The sequence below is a fragment of the Sciurus carolinensis genome, chromosome 5, assembly GCF_902686445.1.
Source record: "Sciurus carolinensis chromosome 5, mSciCar1.2, whole genome shotgun sequence".
In the NCBI taxonomy this organism is placed as follows: Eukaryota; Metazoa; Chordata; class Mammalia; order Rodentia; family Sciuridae; genus Sciurus; species Sciurus carolinensis.
In genome coordinates, this window is record NC_062217.1 from 141,736,951 (window position 1) to 141,758,215 (window position 21,265).

Sequence of the window (21,265 nt, forward strand, 5' to 3'; positions counted from 1 at the left end):
CTGAGGATGAAACCCAGTGCCTCACACGTGTGAAGCAAGTGCTCCACCACTGAGCCACAAGCCCAGCTCCTCTCCTTAGCATTTCTTAAACCCATTCGGATGTACTGACAGCTCCTAAGGTTGGCCCCTGGACACTGAGCACAGCCAAGATAGCTCAGGCCAGCTTAGGGTAACATGGAGTACTGGGCTGGGAACCAGAATCTTCAGGTTGTCTCAGCTTTTGCCAGTTCCAGGGCTGACCACTAACAAGCTGGATTCTTGGGCAAGTCACATAACAACTTGATTGAAGCTTTATAAAAAAATAAGAGCATCAATACCTTACCTGGGCTAGGAGCAATGACTCCCTCACATTATGTAGAGGTTAAATGAAATTATTTTGTGAACTCTAGATGTTTGTATGAGGCTGTTCCACTCCAGGGCTGCAAAACCCCAGCATACGGTTTACCAATCCCAAAAAAAAAACTTGGAGAATGCAAAGAAGAAGGTTTGGACATTTTATTACTCATATGTTCCTTGGCAGTGACCAGCCAAGACAATAAGGAGGGCTGCCCCTCATCTACAAGCAGGGGAATATATACAGGGTGGGTTGTGTGCCAGGTCACTCTGCTTTGATCACCACCTAAAGACTGGAAATAAGGGAAGTGGGCAGGTTTCTTCTTCCTTAACCTACCATAGCACATTCTTGGAAGTTCTTATCTCACTGCTAGGAATAACAAGTCTCCCTAGGCATCGACTGGTGTGAAACACCAACAGAGGCATAGCAAAAGAAGACCAAATGCTTTGACTTTTGGTGGGGACCAAAAAGCAAAAGGAGAAATAAATGGCAAGCAGCAGGTTTTCTGGACTCTAGCCCAAGCTGAAGGCTCTTAGGTGGGATCAGGATCTGAATCAGCATTGTTTTCTTAAGTGCTAACCCTGGAGGTTAGGAGGTTCCCAAAGGCACTTGGTGAACAAGTATAGGAAAAACACCCATCAATACCAGGGTATTTGTGGGTTGTGCAATTTGTGTACAGCCTTTGGGAATCACAGCTTATAGACAAGGTCAAGGTCTTGGAAGCTTCATTTTTCAGAAGGCTCCAGAGAACTAGTGAGTCTCATGAAAGAACCAGAGAATAAGGGAGGACAAGAGGGCTCTATAGTCTGGCAGGAGGGTCCTTGGGGATAATTCAGCTTCTCAGAGCTGTACTCTTCAAAGGACAACTTTGCCTGGGATTCCTGTCCCTTGAGAGGAGGTGATGCCTATGTCCACTGGAGAGCCAGAAGTCTAGGATGCATCTATGTTTAGATCTTCCCACCACCCCCATCTGTCTTTGTTCTTTCATGAGACTCACTAGTTCTCTGGAGCCTTCTGAAAAATGAAGCTTCCTTCCATGTTTTCTCCAGCCATATCCTGCTTCTCTAAGTATAAACTTCAACCACAGGGAACAACTTGCAATTTCCTAAATAAGCCACTGTCCCTCTCATCCTTGGATCCTTACACAGAATTACAGACTAAGCTCTCAGAATCACCAACCCCACAACCTACTTAGGCTCCATTTCTCCCACTGAATGTGATGAGAAATGCTTTGCAGAGACTGGGATTCCCATGTAAAAGACAGAGACAGGCAACAAGGTTGAGGAGGGCTGCTATGTCACATTATGTTCCCCCATGGGAGTTATCAAAGGCTTTGAGAAACCCTGCAGTTTAAAAAGAAGAAGAAGAAAAAAAAGTCTGTTTAACTTCATTTAACTCAATATTTCCCCTAAATTACTAACCAAGGAACCATATTCTATATGAATTCAGTGCAGTGCAGTTTGGAAAATATGGGTTTACAGTATGGGGACGTTTTTATAAACTCCCAGGAAGGGGAGCAGAGGGCTCATCTGAATTTCTGTGTACTATAATACCACATAGTAGTAATGTGGTTGAAGTGACGATGGTTCCAGGCTGATGGAGAAAGAGAGCTGTCAACCCTCTGAGGAACTTTGAGGTCATTTACCAAATCTCCCTGAGTAAAGACAAGGAACCGATTTACACTAACTCTCTTGAGCTGTATCTACAACCTGGAATGCCAGTGTGACAATAGGCTGAGTGACCAGGAACGTGAGCTCTGCAGTCGATAGACCCTGCTCAGACACCAGCTCTCTGACTTAGTACTTTGGGGACCTTATGTGAACAGTAGTTCTCTCATGAATAAAGCATGGCCAATACTATGTCCTGAATTAATCCATAGAAAGCCCTTAGCACAGGAAGCTTTTATTGAAGCAGGGAATCTGAATTTGAAGTCACATTGTCTCATGATCCATAGGTCAAGGCCATGACAGTATCTGAAAAGATAGCCCTATTCTGCTATAGAATAACTCTTAACAGAAGATCGAGGGGCTAAGAGCACTGACTCTAAACGAGGTGATCATTTTATTTACCAGAAATTTTCTAAAAATGCTTTCACAAGGGAACTACAGTGGCCAGTGGGCTCTGGGAACTTTGCTACACACATGGCGGAGGGAGTGGGGGAGGATCAGGTGTCAGAGAGTGACTGGGTCTTTAATCCACCATCAGGTGTCCCATGTTGTAGATAGGGAGGTGGGGAGGTGACATATGGCAGAGCACCATGGTTATGTGGCATGTGAAGAGGAAGTAGGAGACAGGAAGGAGAGTCCAGTCAGGAAATAAGTGGGAAATGATAGCTGCTGAAAGTGTGTTGGAACCTGAGGGATAGGAGATTATGTTCTAAGAATATTTCTGGTACTTTTCTTCGTGATGCATAGTATAAAATCCCTGGATAATACTGCTTTAATAAAACCTACATTAAAGGCCTGCCTGTGTTTCGAGGCTTCTAGCTTTAATTTGTGTTTCCTTTTTAACTGTCTTGCTTATTCTGAGATATGTGGGGTCACTGGATTTATTAGGGTTACACTGACCAGGCTCCTTTTTCTTCTTTTATTCAGTTTTTTTAAGCTCGCCTTTATTACTGTCACTCACCAGTCACTGGATTCATCATTCATTGTAACAGCATGTGATTCATGTCTCAAGATATATTGCCACTTGCAATATATCATCTTAATATTATATATTTTATTACATTCTCTCTTCTCTAATGTATTAGATAAGTAAGTGACTTGTTTCATAAGATTTGGGAGTTATTTTTATTTCTTCTGTAAAGTACTATATTTTGAAATGGTGTCTCAGAGCTGGTTACTTCTGAGAAGAGTTCCTATATGTGAATAATTCCATTGTACATAAATTATCAAATATCCCAAAACTGCAATCTGCCTCTGTCATCAGTCCACATTCTGATGCAATTTTCAGGAAAACTAGTCACTTTCTAAACTATTCAAAAATTGGAGAATGAGGCCAAGTTGGCTGGATTGGGGCATTTGCCTTATTTTACATTTTTGGAATCTGAGCTTGAGAAAATTCAATATACTTTGGTAGTTCCCACTTTTTGCTGCAGTAGATTTTGGGTAGTTTGGTCCAAAATAAGGACAAAATGCTTAGAATAAATTCTTATTCACTTGCTTGCTTTTCACAAAGTGAATGTTTATTTGTACACTACAAAATTTATAGGGAAGACAAAACAGCAAGTTTTGCCTGAAATATGTTTACAAGTCCAACTTTGCATCAGTGGAGAGCAATGCCACTCAAACTTTAAAGCGTTCTCTTCTTTTTTTGGTTTTGTTTTGTTTTTCGTCTTTGGTTTTTTGCAACTCGACTGAAAGCATTCCTCAAAATGGGGAGCAGCTTACTTAATCAAGTAGCAAATACCATCAAGAACTTCCTGTGCAGAACTTCAAAGGCAGTGAGGCTGCTTAGGAGAAGATGAGTTGAGGGAAAAACATCAGAGCCCAGAACATCAGCACAGGTGTCTTGTCAACATGTTGTTTGCTTTGCTTTGGAAATTGGAGGAAGAAGAAGGACAAACTCAGGAATAATGAGTTCAGTAATTCAGAGAAGCAGACAGACAGACATTGGAGTGATATTTCCAAAGGTTTCTGCAATGGAGAGAGAAAAAGAATCCTGGAATACTGAGGAGATCTGAAGGTCAAGGAAGTTCTTCTATGGACATCACTATTGCCCAGAATCCAATTCTGATGACAGGCCAATAGCAGTGCATCAGAAGACAGATGGACTTTATTTTAGCAAGGGGAAAATGAGGGTTTTATAAGAAAAGGAAGGGATGGTAAGAAAGATTTGGGGCAAATAACGTGTGCAGGAGACCCCCAGGAGAGTCCGCGGGAAAGAAAGACTTGCTCTGTTTGGAGGAGGATAGTTTGGACTCCAGGGCAGTTATTTTCCCGAAGAGGTCTCAAGGACACTGATCACACAGAATGATGTCAGTCACTGTATGAAGAGTGACATGAGAACACTGGGTTAAGCTGCTGTAAATGAGTTCTTTATTGCAAGGTCCATCAGCCTATGACAGGGCACCACTGTGCCTTGTGTGTCCCCAGGAAGAGATGTGTGACATGAATGTGTGACTTACAAGGCCACAAAAAGGATTTTCCTCCAAGTACCAGTCTTCTGAAGATCATACTTGGGGAAACTCTGCTCTAGGGCTCATCTCAGATTTTTCAAAGTTTGTTGAATGAATAAATGGATAAATGGCTAAGTAGATGAATTAGTGAATAAGTGAATGTGATACAGGTAGGAAATAAAGAGGCAGACTGGCATAGTGTCAAAATAAAAAGCATGTATGACTAACGGAATCATTTTGAGCCTAAGAATTCCTGCCTTTGGTACTTCTAACTAATGCATCTGCCACATTCTCTTTTGCTTCCTTCTGCCAACTCCCTACCAGTTACAGACCAGGGAATAAGACTGATTTATGTAGACACATTTTATTACCCATTCCTTCCTTACCTTTGTAAGTAGTCCTCCTCTTGCAAACTCCCAAATGGACCTCAGTGAAACCAAAATTTCGGAAGGTATAGAGTTGGCAGAATATACCACGAAGTTTTTAAACCTCGTGTGCGGAGGATCCCCAGGTCTCCTACATGCTTACTTGAAATACGCACATTACATATATGACCTTCCTTCCATTTCCATTTTCACCAACTGTGCCTTCACCCACCTTCCCTTCTTTTCACTTAGCAAAGGAAGATAAAGAAGCAAATGGTATTCCACAGAGTGTTACAATGAACGGGTTGGAGAATAGTATGCTCGATTAATGGCACTTCTAAAAATGGAAAACTAAGCCCTATCCCCACATTTTGGGGATGGGAGGATGGCAGGTCAGATATCAGAAAGATCTCCAGATAAGTGAGATAGTGTAGAGCTGTTTGGCCATCAGGATTTGGCTAAGAAACCTGCAAGGCTTCGAATGGCTCTCAAGCAAGTACCTGTTGTCAGGGATACCATCCCTGGTGTAACCGTGACTTCTGTCGCTTTATTTCAGAACGCCAACCAGGCACCTCTATGGCCAATTCCAACACCTTCCCTTCAAGTTCAGCTGGGATCAGCAAGGAGCTGATTGATCTGCAGCCCCTCATCCAATTCCCAGAGGAAGTCGCCAGCATCCTGACAGAGCAGGAGCAGAATATTTACCGAAAGGTCCTGCCGGTAGACTACCTTTGCTTCTTAACCCGGGACTTGGGCACGCCAGAATGCCAGAGGTCTCTGCCTTGCCTCAAAGCATCCATCTCAGCATCGATTCTCACCTCTCAGAATGGAGAGCACAATGCCCTCGAGGACCTCGTGATGAGATTCAATGAGGTAAGGAGTCACTCTGGGATGTTCTTATGTGTATTTCTTCTCTGAGGTTTGTCTCCCTGCCTCCCACCACTTCCATGGTGGCTGCGTCTTTCCAGGCAGTGAGATGACCACACTATCTTTCTCCTTTCGCTGCGCTGCCTGCGCTCAGGTCTGATTGACATCTCCATTCCCTGTCACTGTTGAATGCACCAATTCTTCTCCCTTTGGACAACCAGATTTTCACCCCCTAGGTCCCACTCTGTCCATTCCCACTGGAGGCTTTAAGACTGGTGTCTTGATTTTGATTTTCAACAACAGGATCCCTGGCCACATCTGTCTGGCCCACCCCCTCTCCCAATGTTAAGACCCCTCAGCAGAAACATAAATAGCAATATGACTGGGGTTCCACATGTGGGTAACCATGGGCAGTTGGCCCCACTCCTCTCTCTGCATTTCATGAACATTCTGAGCCCCCAAAAGTCACTCCACAACCTCTGAGATCAAGCCAGCAGCCAGTTCTGAAGAGGACAGGTGGGACAGGAGCCTGGGAACATTTGAGACAGAGCATCTGTATGGGATGTAGGGATTCACAGAGAGGGAAGAGCAGATGGCTGGTGTCCCTGTGGCCCTGGAGCAAGGAGGAGGGACAGGAAGGAGAAGTGGGTCTCCTTGTATTCTCAAGGCTAGGCATACTACATGTGGAGGCTTACAGGACCCTTTCTCTCCATAGGGTACCCATAGCCAGAGTGTTCTGTTCTATAATTTGTTTTAAACATAATGTGCTTTGCCTTGAATACTAAATCACAGAATTTTAATCTGGGGGTTATTGGTTGTTGGTTGATGAAACTCCACAGACAGGGTAGCATCTTACTTTGGTCAGTTAGTAAATTCTACCTAATGCTGCAAGGACAACCCCATCTGGATCATAGGTATCATGAATTGACAGAGGATCCATCAGCCTTTTTTGTTGTTCTTTTTAGATCTACATGACAGTGGAGTGTATTTTGACATATTATACACACATGGAGGATAACTTATTCTAATTAGGATCCATCAATCTTTGTTACTTTGTAGCTCATTTTACAGCCTCCGGAGCTTGCAGTGAAGACCCTGGTGGTAAATGTCAGTGACCATGATAAGGCCCAGGGGATGCAGAAAGTGTTAGAGACTGAGTCCTAGTAGATCCATGTCTAGACAGCATTCCTCAAAAGGAGACCTATTCTCCCTAGGAGCAGCTAGTACCCATCTAGCACTGTAATGCCAACCACTTCACATGCACCACTTACAGCCCCTCCCAGCAACCCTGGGAGACGGGCGTTGTCGTAAGCCCCACAGTACCACTGGGGAAACTGAGGTGTGAGAGACAGTCCTTTGCTTAGGGTTACACAGGTGGGGATGGCAGTTGTGAGTTTCAAGCCCTGATAATCAGGCCCCGGTGCCTGGGTTTTGAACCACCATTAGGACCCTGCCCCTCACCTGCATCAGGCCCCACTCCACCCTGCTCCAGACAGAACCTCTGGGAGCGCACAGCACGCCAGCAAACCACAGTGCCCTAGAGCCGCTTTTTAAAATGAATCTCCTGATGTTCTCAATTTTCCTTACCGATAAAAAAGGAGTGGAAAATGAAAGTTCCTGTAAACGGAGCGATTTTACTAGTGCATTTTTCTGTATTTCGTGAATTATTTTAAACTTCCAGATCTACTCGCTCTCACAACTTTAGGACCCTATTCTTGTCCTTTTTTTTTTTTTTCCCCAATTTGACCTGAACTTAAAAGCAAATTGCCAGAACTTTTAAAATCTAATTTTAAATTAAACTTGGCTTTCTTCCACTCACTACACAACCTTGGGAATCAAAGATGAATCAGTGATATCACTAATTCAGAGCTGGTGATGATCTGAGCCACAGCTGGGTTAAGGCATGCTTTGGACTATCTCTGAAAATAGTTTAGCTAAGCAACTTCGGAACGTAAACAAGATTTCTGGGAAAACACTTAAACTACTTAAGAGAACAGACTGTTTTCAAGTATTCTCAAGGATCTATTTTCATACAAATTATGGGGATACTGATGAAAAATCAGTCTTAAGTCGTCATAAGCCAATCCCAAATGACCTCCACAAGACAATACTGAGATAGCTAAATTCTAGTGTGTGTATGTGTATGTGTGTATTTATATGTATGTATATATATATATATATACATATATATAATTAAGATAGCAATGACAATAATATAAGGGAGATTAGTAAGAGCAGGGCAAACTCATGAGGGGAGGGAGGAGGAAAGGGAAAGTACTAGGGATTGAGATTGATCAAATTATCTTATATGCACGGATGTACGAATACGGCATAATGAATCCCACTATTATGTATAATTATAACATCAATTTTAAAAAGAAAAAATCCTTTTCTACCTTAAGGTAGAAAAAGCTGCATCACATTAAAATAAAATTTTTAAATTCAGATTTTGACCTATTTAGAATGGTCTTGCCTCCAAATTAGCATGGCTTTCCACACTTAAAAGAAAGGAAAGGTGAGGAGATGCGTCTGTTTAGTAGATGCTTTCTCTAGACTGGGCATTTTTACATTTTCTAATCTCATTTCTTTTTTTTTTTTTTAACCATGAGAAGTATATTGATTTTGTTATTTAATTATTCTTTTTTAAAAAATGTTTTCATTTGTTCTAATTAGTTATACATGACTAATCTCATTTCATCCTGTGACAGTTGGCTTTATCTTTATCTTTGTCTTATAGATAAACAAAGTGAGGTTTAGACAACGAATAAATAGTAATAGTGTTGGATTCTGATCCATAGAGTAAAATAAATAGTTCTGAGTACCTACTGATGTAAATAAATATCAAATCACTGTGGTGAGTGGCAGGAGGCACAGGTCTTATGTTGAGATAAGAATGCCAATTAATAAATGGAGGACGAAGGGGGAAATAGGAAATCATCCTTAGAAGATGACAGTAACAATTATTGCAGGCAAGAACTACTGATGAACTAAAATTATTGGGTGAAAGTGAATGTGAGGAAAGATAATATTTGCTAGTCTCAACGCACCTCTCCACCAGATACTTACTAATTACAAAAGGGAAAAGGGTACCACAGAGATAACCAGCCACAGATACCAACTCAAACAAGGAGTCAAAGTCAACACACCAGTGATAATCATCTGAGCCCCCTGATAGGATGCCCTAAGAGGGGTGAGACACCATCTCTATGACATTCCAGTTACAAGTGCAAACCTTAACCTAATCATGAGAAAGCATCAGGAAACCCCAAATGGAGGGACATTCAACTCTATAAAAAGTGTCATTCAACTCTTTAAAAAGTGTCAAGGTCATAAAAGGTGAGAAAAAAAACCAAGGAACTGTCAAAACCAGAGGAGAAAAGGAGACATGACTTCCAGATGTGTTGTAGAATCCTAATGGATCCTGGACTATAAAGAAGATATGAATGGAAAAACTGGTAATACCTTCATAAGGCTGTAGTTTAGCAAGTATTACTGTATCAATGTTAATTTCCTGATTTTCATATTTGTATCATAATTGTGATGAATGTTAACATTAAAAGAAACTGGGCAGAGTGTATACAGGAACTCTTTGTGTGCTCGTGTGTGCTAGTTTTGCAGATTTTCTGTAAATCTAAAATTACTTCCAAATAAAAAGTCATAGCTCAGCGGTAGTGTGCTTGCCTAGCATATTTGAGGCACTGGGTTTGATCCTTAGTACCACATAAAAACAAATAAAAGAAAGGAATTATGTCCATTTCCAACTAAAAATATTTTTTTAAAAATAAATAAAAAGTTTTAAAAGAAAGTAATGAGCTCAGAGAGGTTGAGTTACTTGTCCAAGGTCACACGTAGCTGTGTGGTTATCAAAATCCAGATTCATCTACTACAGTCTGTCTTTTTTTACCCAACAGTCTCTCTACTTGTTAAATGATCAAGCTTATGTTTGTAATACAACTAGAATTGCAGACGTAGAGTTTATCTAGACTAGTATCCTTTCCCTTGTTCTCTTTCTACTTTTTCCTAAACCCCCTGTGCATTCTATCATGTTCTACTTCTCTTTGTTTCTATTTCTATTCAATTTCCTACTACCTAGACTTCTGCCATCCCTCCCTCATTCATTTATTTGCTCAAGCAAGACGTATTTATTGAGCACCTACTGTGCACTAACCTTCTCTATTTTCTCAATGGAGTGTGAAACATATTTTTTAAAATTAAGAAATTAGCCATATTTAGTGGAACTTGATAACATCATCGGCCCATACCTGGTTCTGTCACGGTCAGATAAACAAAATAAATGCACTTTCTTCAAAGGGAAGGAAAATGTCTAGTCCTTGGAATGTTAAAGAAAGGATCAACCCCAGTGCTGGAGTGCTGGTCACGCGGGGGAGACGGTGTGCCTTTGTCCGTGCCTCCTGCTGTTCTGCTCCCTTTTACTCTGCGCTTTTTAGAAGCAGAGCAACGTGGTGGATGTTCTCTCAGGAAAGTAAATAACAGTCTGCGGCTGCCAGGAGCTACCAGGCGCAGACACAAATAGCTACCAAAAAAGGCAGAAAGTAGGTGCAGTTGTGAGTGGCACAGACAGTGCAGCTGAGGCTCAGAGGTGTGCGATCAGAACTCCTGCTGACGCTGGCGTCTGGGGCTGAGTCCTGAGAGGTGGGAGGGGTACCCGGGAAGATCAAGAGGAAGGGGGACACTGTGCACAGGAAGACAACCAGTTTTTGTCATAAGCAAGACTGGTGGCTTAGGGAGGTAGCTTGTTCCTGCTTTTCAGCAGAACGTGATCCTGAGCTGGGAGTCTCCCGTATTCCACCACCTCTTCACACAACGACTTAACTGGAGGGGAAGGGAAGAGAATTCTTGATGCCTTTGGGGCAGGTTGCAGAATGTGTGTTCTTAGGAAAATATGGCTGAAATGCAGGTCAAGGTATGACCTTGAAATAATTGGAAAGGTTTAGCTGACATTAAGGAAGGCCAGAAAATAAACCATTAAAAATCAATTTGGATTGTGATGTGGAAGCAGTGTTTCTCCCTGTCCCCCTTCTCCTGCCCCCCAAGAACGTGGCGTGCATTAGAGATGCTTCTTACAGGTGGTCTCTCTTTCTCCTTGAAAATAAACAGAGACTCAGGGGAGGGGGCTGTTCCCAAGCAGGTGGGAGTCAAGACTGCACTGCGAGCAGACCCCAGTCCTGGGTTGTTTGGTCTGGGAGACAGGTCTTCCTGCACCCTCTCAGTCTGGACCCGTGTCTCTAGCTGTATTCTTGACCTGAGGCTCCAAGGAGCCGGTGTTCTCTCTGGATGAGCAACCTCTTTTCTGCCCACCCATGAAGTCTCTTGCTTTGACAGTCTCAAATCATCTTGTTCTTTCCCCCCTCCTTTTGCTTCCTCTCTCCAGCCTCTACCTCTAGCCTGCCCTCCTTTTGATCTTAGTTTAAAAAAAAAAAAAAATCTCTTACAATAAATTCCCCAGCCATTTATCTTTTCTAAAAGAAACAAAGAGGCATTTATTTTTTCCTGTATCTTCTTTACCAAAGAGCTCACAGGCAGCTGAGAAGAGATAAGAGGCAACTAGAGACTGAAGTTCACCCCCTCACTTGCTAGCCTCTTTTTCTCAGAAAACACCATAGTGGCACGTGGAGGGAGAGGAGAGGATCCTGGGGCCACACTTCCAACTTCCCAGTCTTCAAGCCTCGTGCCTCCTTCACAGGACCTCTTCCCTTGTGGTGTCTTAACCCTATTAGGATTTTTGGGAACTTTACATTGTCCGCATCTATAGCTGGTTCTTAGGATCTGTCACCAAAACGAGTCTTTGGTCCCATCACCTGTCATGACCTACACCTCTGACAGGTCATCTTCTAAGATACAGTCAGGTGATATCTCTAGCTGAGGGCTCGTTTTCAGCTTTAAGAGGCCATTAGCAAGTTCACTTTTTCCTGTGCTTTGAGAGGACAGTTTTTGTTTGTTAAGGGGTTCTTGGCAAGGCCATTTACCTAGGCTCCTTTTGCAGACCAGCTGGTGTAAGGGCAAGTCATGAGCCCGAGATTGATGCCCAGAACAACATGGGAACCCCAGAAACCTCTGCGGGCCTGTGGCTCTGGGTCCTGCAAGGCATTCCCCACTCCCATTACAGGCGGTTGGCAGGAACATTCATCAAGCTGCTTCCGCCAGCCTCACAGATGCAGCAGCCCAAAGCCATGCTCGCTTGTTGCTTGTTCCTGCCATCTGCTAGGTTTTACCAGATGTTGGTTCAGCAGTTTAAAGGCCACTCCATCTATAAAGAATGCCAGGGTGCAGCTTAGCTCCCTGGGAAAGAATAGTAGGAATAAGTAAACCATCTGGCCAGAGAAAAGCCATTTGAACTGAATCCTTCCCGCCAGAATCCCGTATATGCTTCCTAAGCGATGACGACCACTTTGGCACGTTCCAGCGTCTAGAAGTCTGCCTGGTCATTGCTCAGGAAAGACCATTTCCGCACAGAAGGCAGAAAACAGAGCATATGATAGTGGTCTGGACAGGGGCAGTGTCCTCATGTCCAAATATGTTCCCTCACTTGAAATGTTTTGGAAAAAAATATTAGTTTTGAATTTGTATATTCAACTGCGTTAAGAAGAGCTTCCTATCAAAACTTTCGCCCCTTTTTATAAAAGCAGACAGCCAAGCAAATCGTCTGTTAGGGCAGCTGTTCAGACTTTCTTCCTCCAGCGAGAGCTCATGGGGTAAAGCGCTGAAAAGACTCCAGGGAAGGGAAATCTCAGCTCGCCCTGGAAGACCTCATTTCTCCTTGACAAAAGCATGTCTCCCCAGAGGTGCACCTCTGAGAGCAGTTGTTGTATTCTTTCCCTAGACCATTTCACTGCCCATGCCTGGATTAACAGACATTTCACTCCAGAAATTTCTACCCCACAAAATAGAGTAGTTTTGGCCAGGAGTGGGGACATGTGCCTGTAGTCCCAGCACTGAGGAGACTGAGGCAGGAGCATCTCTTGAGTCCAAGAGTTTGAGACCAGCCTGGGCAACATAGCAAAACCCTGTTCCCCATGGCAAAAAAAAAAAAGAAAATACAGGACTGGGATTGTGGCTCAGTGGTAGAGTGCTCGCCTAGCATATGTGAGGCCCTGGGTTCGATCCTAAGCACCACATAAAAATAAAATAAAGATATAAAATAAAAAGTAAAATAAAATACAGCATGCAGTTACTCTACAGAGGCTCAGCCTTGCAGTGAAACTTTCAGAGAGCAAGCTTAGTTGAAGGTGGTCTGTCTATGCTAGAGCCGATTGACAGCAAATCATGTTTCATGGTTCTTGGCACTCGGCACCCCTAGACTCCCCTCCCTTACATTAACACTCAGCAAATGGCAGGTGAGAAATAAGAGAGGCACCGTGGCCCTTCGCCACGCAGGGTACAGCTCTGGAGTCAAGCTGCCTGGGTTCTAATCCCCCATCTCAGCCGTCTAACTTGGAGCCAGCTTCCTAATCCCTCGTCTTTAAATGAGAGTAATAATAGTGCCTACCTCAGACACTTCATAGGAGTAGACAGAGACATGACAAATTTAAAGAACTTGGCAGAGACCAAAGGCACAGTGAGGGTTCAAGGTTATTCACACAAAAAAAAGGAAAAAAAAAAAAAAAACTGAAATAATTGCATTTTCAGAATAACCAATGATAACAAATTCCATTATAATTTTGCTACGATGATAACCACCAATCACACCACTTTATGGATAAAAAATTGAGACACAGAAAGACAAAATAAATTATCTATGGTTTCCAAGTGAGGATTCAGTCAAGTGTTCTGACTTCCAGATTCAACTGCTTGTTGCTATTGAATCAAGAACTGAAGGAGCCTTCTGCCTGAACTTGGCTCTTACCCTGAATGAAACCATTTTCTTCACAGCACCAGAGTCCTGAATTCTTTATGAATTCAATGTGCATAATACTGTTGACTTCCTTTTCCAATCCCTTCCTGATATTGAAAATGTAGCACCACCTTGAAATTATGAGACTGGTTCTTGAAATGGGGAGGATTTATTGGGGCACATTTTATTCTGTTTAAAGCACACATCAAGTTAACATTTCAATCCTGAGACTGGTTGAAATAAGAATAGATCCAGTAGAAATTGGCAAACAGACAAGCATTTTGACATATGTGAGCATTATTCTTGTTACTACTATCATCATTATTGTTATTATCAGAAGTACTAACCTTGAGTCAGAGAAACAGTGCAACAGCGCCCCAAGGCTATGTCTTGGGCCATCAGATCACTTAAATGACCCTGAACACCATGGGGAAGACCAGGTAAACTTGAGTCAGATACTGGGGTCTTGGAGCCTCTTTCCAGGACTGCGATAGCTAACCCTGTAAGGATGTTTAATTCAGTTCTTTTAGAAACCTTTGTCTGAGCGATCTTTACTGTGCACATAAGAACAAATGCACAATGCATTTACTTTGTGTGCCAAGGGTCTGCATCACCCAAAAGGTGTAAACATGCGTAAATCCAGTTTCCTTCTCAGTACTTACCCTGATTTTTTTTTTCATTAACAACTTATATACCAAATGCTTAAGTACTAAATGTGCACTATGGTACAGAACAGAAGAAGACAGACAAAGCCACTGCCTTCACAAAGTTACGTTCTAATAATGTCTAAAAGACATCTTGAACGTGGCCAGAATAGAACCTCCCCAGTTGACATACCACCCAGTATCTTCCCTGTTCACCCAACTCAGCCATCCTCCCCACCTTAGCCAAAATCTTCATGTCTTCCCAGATGCTCAGGTCAACAACCTAGGGGTCATCCTTGATTTCCTCTTTTCTTAAACGCCCAACATCTAAACCATCAGAAAGTCTCATTAATCTGATGACGCATCCTGAGTTGGATCAATCTTTGACATTTCACCTGCCACCACCTGAAAGCCAGCCGCCATTGCCTGGGCTCCTGTTCTGCTTTCCACAGGCATTTGCTGTACTCCATTCTCCACCTGCAGCCAGAGTGGTCTCTTATCAACATGAGAGTCACCCCCTTGCTGAGCATCCCTGGTGGCTCAAGACCTTGCATATTTGCTCCCACCTACTTCACCCACCCATGCTGCCCGCCCATTTCTCTGGTTCTGTTCCAGAGATCTTCATTCTGTTCCCTGTACAGAGCTAGTTTTCTCCACACCACCTCTGTTCCCTCTGCCTAAGACCTTCTTCCCCAGGTCGTACCACAGTGCTGCCTTCTCTTGATCATATCTTAGTTCAAAAGCCAGGAACCCATTGACTTGCCTTTTTTTCCCCCTATCTCCTTAGACTAGAAATTTTTCTAATTTGTTCATGGCTATATGTCTGGTTCCTTGCATCGTGCCAGTTATATCACAGATGCTCAATAAATATTTAATTAATGAATAGTGCTAATTGGTATTATCAATTATGTATTAAAATTGCATGAGAGGGGTTGGGATTGTAGCTCAGTGGTAGAGTGCTTGCCTAGCATGTGTGAGGCACTGGGTTCAATTCTCAGCACCGCATATAAATAAATAAAAGAAAGGCTCATTGACAACTAAAAAATTATTTTTAAAAAAACTGTATGGAGATGGTAGAGAAGCACTGTGAGTTAGTGGGAAGAGGGTGGTTCTTTTGTGATATCTGGTTAAGAGTCCAGCTTCGGTCACTTTCTCACTGTGGGACCCAGGGTGAATAAATGATATAAACTGTCTTCAGCTTCATAGTTCTTCATCTATAAAATTGGCTAATTTTATCAACTTCACATGGTTATTGGGGCACTTAAGATAATGAACATAAAATCGCTAAGCACAGGATAGGTTCTCGATAAATGGTAAAATGTGATTAGTGCTGAATGAGAGACAAAGACTGTGCAAACCAGGAGAGTTGAAGAGAGAAGTCACACAGGCTCAGCCCCTTGAGGACGCCCAAAGGTACCAGGGCTTTGGAGGGCAGGCAGGCTTTCTCAGGCACGATTTTAAAGCGACATTGTGGAGGTTTGGGAGATAAGGCCCTGTGCTCATGTCACTCACCAAATGCAGGCATCCCTCTCTCCCTTGCTGCTTCTTACCCAGATTTTGCTAAAAACTTTCAGACAGACTTTCTTCTATTTCAAGAACTTCAATATGATGAGGATTTTAGAAATTCATTTGCAAGACAAACTGAAATCTTCCTCCCTATAAATAAATTTAAGTCTGCTAAATTTTAATCTTGGGACACTGAAGCCTATCAAAATAATTTTGAATTTTAATTCAGCTATGTGTTGAATAAGCTATCACTTCCATTTTTTTTCATATTCAGGTTTGATAAATATATCTCATGTCTATTCAAATTGTTGGTAAAAATGTCAAACCAAATGGGAATTGATAGACAGCCTTATGGCACATCACTAGGGACTGCTCATCAATCCCCTCTTTGCAAATATTTTAAGCTAGAAGTGAATCTCCTTAATCCTATAATCACCCAACAAATGTCTCTACATTTCATCTCTACCACAACTTGAGATACTCATGAAAACCTTCCTAAAACCAAGACATGTGATAAATATGCAAGTGAAGTTATCCTATCAAAAGGAAAGAAAAAATGGTTAATTTGACAACTACTTGAAGGTGGTCATTTTTCTTGCATAGATTTATAGATGATGATGGAGAAATAACAAAACTGCAGTTGATTCTGTGCCTCACTCTGGGCATTGTGACAGACGCTTTGCAATTCCTAATCACATTTCCCTTTGAAAGGTGGGACCCACTGATTTATTTTGCAAATAAGGAAACCAAGATTTAGAAAGGCTTCATAATTTGCCCAATATGAAATAGCCATAAAGTAGCTAAGCCAAGAGGAAACTTAGGCTTTTCCTGACCTGGAAGCCCAAATTCTTTGTTACATTGCTATACCTATAATACTATATCTAGTTGCAAAAGAAATACTGTCATAGAATACTTCAGATAGAGCACTTATCTCCAAAATTTATAAAGAACTTACAAAACTTTACAACAAAAATACAAAGAACCCAGTCAATAAATGGGCCAAGGAACTGGACAGACACTTCACAGAAGAAGACACACTGTCAATTAAAAAATATGAAAATATATGAAAAAGTGTTCAGCATCTCTAGTAATTAGAGAAGTGCAAATTAAAACAACTCTAAGATTTCATCTTACTCCAGTTAGAATAGATTTTATCAAGAACACAAACAATAATAGATGTTGGCATGGATGTGGGGAAAAAGGCACACTTTTACATTGCTGGTGGAGTTGCAAATTGGTGTAGCCACTCTAGAAAGCAGTATGGAGAATCCTAAGAAAACTTGGAATGGACCCACCTTTTGACCCAGTTATCCCACTCCTCGGTTTATACCCAAAGGACCTAAAATCGGCAAACTACAGTAACACAGCCACATCAATGTTTATAGCAGCTCAGTTCACAATAAATAGCTAGATTGTGGAACCAACCTAGATGCCCTTCAACAGATGAATGGAAAAAGAAACTGGTATATATACACAATGGAATACTATTCAACCATAAAGAAGAATAATAATATGGTATTTGCAAATAAATAAATGGAATTGGAGAATATCATGCTAAGTGAAATAAGCCAAGCCCAAAAAACCAAAGGCCAAATGTATTCCATGATAAGTGGAGAATGATATATAATGGGGGTGGGGAGTGGGGAATGAGAGAATAATGGGGGAACTTTAGAATATGTAGAAGGAAATGAGAGGGAATGGGGTATGAAAAATGATGGAATGAGACAGACATCATTACCCTATGTACATGTATGATTACACGAATGGTATGAATCTACATGTGTACAACCATAGAAACAAAATTTTGTACCCTATTTGTGTACAATGAATCAAAATGCAGTCTTTAAAAAATTAAAAGCTAAATAAAAAAAAAAATGGGGGCATTTAATACTGGTTTGTTTGAGTGATTTTAGGAATAACAGGTGAGACCAGAACAGCATCTCTCAGAGTGCTGGGGAATGCGGTTGAACATTCTGTGGGAAAACAGTGCCCCTGGTCCAGCACTCAAGCCGCATGCTGGACAAACAATAAAGCAAGCTGTTTTTTCATTGTGGAACTTTGTGTGTTATTACATACATAGGGGCAGGTACTCACTACAGAACTGATTTGGGGAAGCCCTGTGGTAGGGGCAGAGGTGGGTCTGGGCCTAGAGGCCTCTACTTGCCCACAGGTCCCTCAAGAGCCAGAGAAGGAACAGAGAAGGAGGTGAGCATTCTGTGGCAGGCCAGAGCAGGACAGATGCTGAGGACCTGAGGTCTAGCTCCCTCCTGGTGGGTCTGACCACGGAGACTTACAACCTGAGACCTTAATCTCAGGTTCGGATTCCACAAGCCTCACTGGAGCACAAGTTTCATCACTTCTCATCGCGCCTCATACTTTAAGAGTTACATATACACTGAAACTGTGTGTGCATCATTAAGGTAGAAAGCATGCTGGACCGACCCTGGACTAAACGCAGCCAAGAAGTTCGTTGACATCTTCAGCCACCACACCCGTCCCCCTTCCCTAGGTACCCACAGCCACCTCGATGCCTCTGTGCCTTTAGAGCCACACCTCTCTTCCCCGCAAGCACCCCAATTCATGTTAAGTTGTCCAGCAAGAGAGACACTTTGATGACACCAGCATTTCACAGATGTATTTTACCTGGAACTTTATTTTTCTGATCTTTCTCTGTTTTTGCAGAACACACTTCCTTTGAAACTACCAAAGACCAAAAAAAAAAAAAATTAAAAATTATGTGTGTGTATATATATATATATATATACACACACATATATATATAATACACACATATATATATATTTATATATATACACACACATATATATAATATATATATTTATATATATACACACACATATATAATATATATATTATATTATATACATATATATATGAAGTATTTAAATTATGTGGCATTTGACATGTTCCCCACCTCTCCCCAGGATGAGGGCCCCAGGTTAGTTAGAGCTGGATGATACCAAGATGGTCAAATGAATGCTTGGCACAGAGGGATATGGCAGGGAACACATTTCAAGTGCATGGGGGGTCCATCTTGCTGGAAGATATTCTGGGCAGGCTGGTGCACTGAAGGGGGAGCCTCGGTGCAGGAAGATACATCAGGAGAGAGTTGCAATAAACCCCCAGAGATGATCAGGGACCTGCCTTAGCATGACGGTGAGAATGAGAGGGGACAGTGACTCTCAGATGTGTAGAAGAAAGATTCCCAGTGACTGACTGGGTAGGGAGGCTGAAGAAGAGGGAAAAATCAAGACTGACTGCAGATTTTCCAAAGAGGTGTTGGGAATAAATGGGGTGCTTGTGACAGCATTCTGATAGTTACAAGGACCATCTAAAGTAGTCAAGAACACATGCTTTGTTTCAGACATACAAGGATTCAAATCCTGACTTCCCCTTACTTACTAGTGGTGGATTTGGCCAAATTACTTCTCTGAACCCATTTCCCCAACTATAAAATGGGGCCAAGAGCAGTTTCCTCCTAGGTTGTTGTAAAGGTTTAATAAAACAATGAATCTCTAGCTTAAGATAGAGCTTGGCACATGGTAGGTATTCAACAAACGACAGTCACTATTTCTATTGTCGCTACTATTATCATCATCACCTTTATCATCTGGTGAGAAAATATCCAGTTTTGGACATGCAGGTTTTACAGTGAGTGAAGTAGGATCTTCAAATGGCAGTGGGAGGTAGTAGCCTTGAGCCTGTGTCCTAGACCAAGGCTGCACAGGTAATTGTGGAATAATCCCTGAAGTAGGAGAGAGCAAACCAGGACAATTAATCCATCGTCTAAGACATCCAGTATGAGGGAAATCACAGGCTTCAGGGATGGAGGTTGGTGACAGCCACTGTATGGCAGACAGTAGAAGGACCCATGACAAGGAGAATGTGGGCAGCACAAGAGAATCAGGCAGTGTGGGTGATGAACAACCAAAGGGGAGGAACTTGCAAGATGAGGATCACATCACCCTGAGCCAAGCAAGTTCAGAAGTGCACTGACACAGTTCAGAAGGCAAAGCATCGTTCTGCCCTCCCCAAACTGGGCACACCTGAAGTGCTATATCCCGAGTCAGTATACGCAAAAGGATTTCTACAGACTAGACCAGAGAGGTTCATGAAGCGCAGGAAAAGCTTTTATGTCTCTCTTCTGCCACAAACTTACACTGAAGTCTTCCTAGCCTCTCAAACTCCTTCCCTGTCATGCATGAGTCTGATGAGCCAGGTTTGCACCTCTGCTCTGCTATTCAAACAAGCTCCCTAATACACACACACACACACGCGCGCACACACACACACACACACACACACACACACACACACACACGGGATGCAGCAACAGTTAAAGAAATGTGAACTATTTTGCCTAGATAGAAGACTTCTAAGGCCATCAGGATGGGTATACATTTCAGTATTTGAAGGGTTGCCGTGAAGATGAAGCTGAGTTATTCTTTGTGACTGGCAGGCAAAACCAAATCCAGTCATTTCACATTAGAACAGGCCTGCTTCAGAGGTTACGAGCTTCCTATGACTGGAGGCATTTTGTACAGAGGCTGGAGGGATGGTTACCAAGCTGGGAAGAAACACCTCCTTTGGATCAAACCAAAGCCATCCCGTCACCTGTTTTTGTTCATTCTATTAGCTAAGAATGGTTTTTATATTTTTAAGTGATTTTTTTTAAATTAAAAGAATATTTTGTGATAGGTGAATATTATAGGAAACAAATTTCCATGTCTGTAAACAAACTCTCATTGAAAAACAGCCATGCTCATTTGCTTACCATGGCTGCCTTAGTGCTGTAGTTGGCAGTGTGATAGTAGGAGACAAACTTGCCTGAGCTTTGGATCAAAGACCCACGATCATTAAGAGATAGGTATTCATCACAGTTCCCTGCAGGGATGGAAAACTAGGGTGCAAGGGTGAGGAAATGCAGATGATGGATTAGGGAGCTTGTTTGAATAGCAGAGCAGAGGTGCAAACCTGGCTCATCAGACTCATGCATGACAGGGAAGGAGTTTGAGAGGCTAGGAAGACTTCAGTGTAAGTTTGTGGCAGAAGAGGGACATAAAAGCTTTTCCTGCGCTTCATGAACCCAGCGGTATTTGTAGTATCTGCTTTATTTTACAGCCCAGTTAAATATATCTGTTGTCATATCTCTCAGCAAGAGGGGATTTTCTAAATGTTCTTGTTTATAAATGTGGAGAAGATTTTTGCACAGAGAGTCATGCTTTTGTTGGCCAAAGAAAGTGAGCACTTGCTGATTTTCTGGCAATCTTAACAAAAATACTAAAGTGTATTTATATTCAGGGGGCCAAAACGAATTTCAAGATGACAGTGCTCAGATGCATAATCAGCCAGCTTTCCTCTTCTGCCTCCACCGGGTTTAACAACTTTGTCAAATCCCTTCCTCTGAAACCTACTTCTGCAAGTAAGTTGAAACTAATGCTCTCTGCTGTCATGTAAACACAAGGCGGGCTTCCCTTCTGGGGCCCACAAGAGCTTGGTCACCAACCAATGGATGAGATAAGCAGGCTAACTCCACAGAATGTGAGGGATGAAAAT

The 21,265-nt window shown here is 42.2% G+C and overlaps 1 protein-coding gene across 3 annotated transcripts in view; it reads left to right on the top strand.

The window, feature by feature from the left end:
• Window positions 1-21,265, top strand: part of Plce1 (phospholipase C epsilon 1) — a 280,344-nt gene that overhangs the window by 150,833 nt on the left and 108,246 nt on the right. For all 3 annotated transcript variants that reach the window (XM_047553007.1, XM_047553006.1, XM_047553008.1), the window contains exon 4: window positions 5,376-5,692. In XM_047553007.1, coding sequence (XP_047408963.1) covers window positions 5,376-5,692 — 317 coding nt within the window. The remainder of the gene's footprint in view (window positions 1-5,375; window positions 5,693-21,265) is intronic.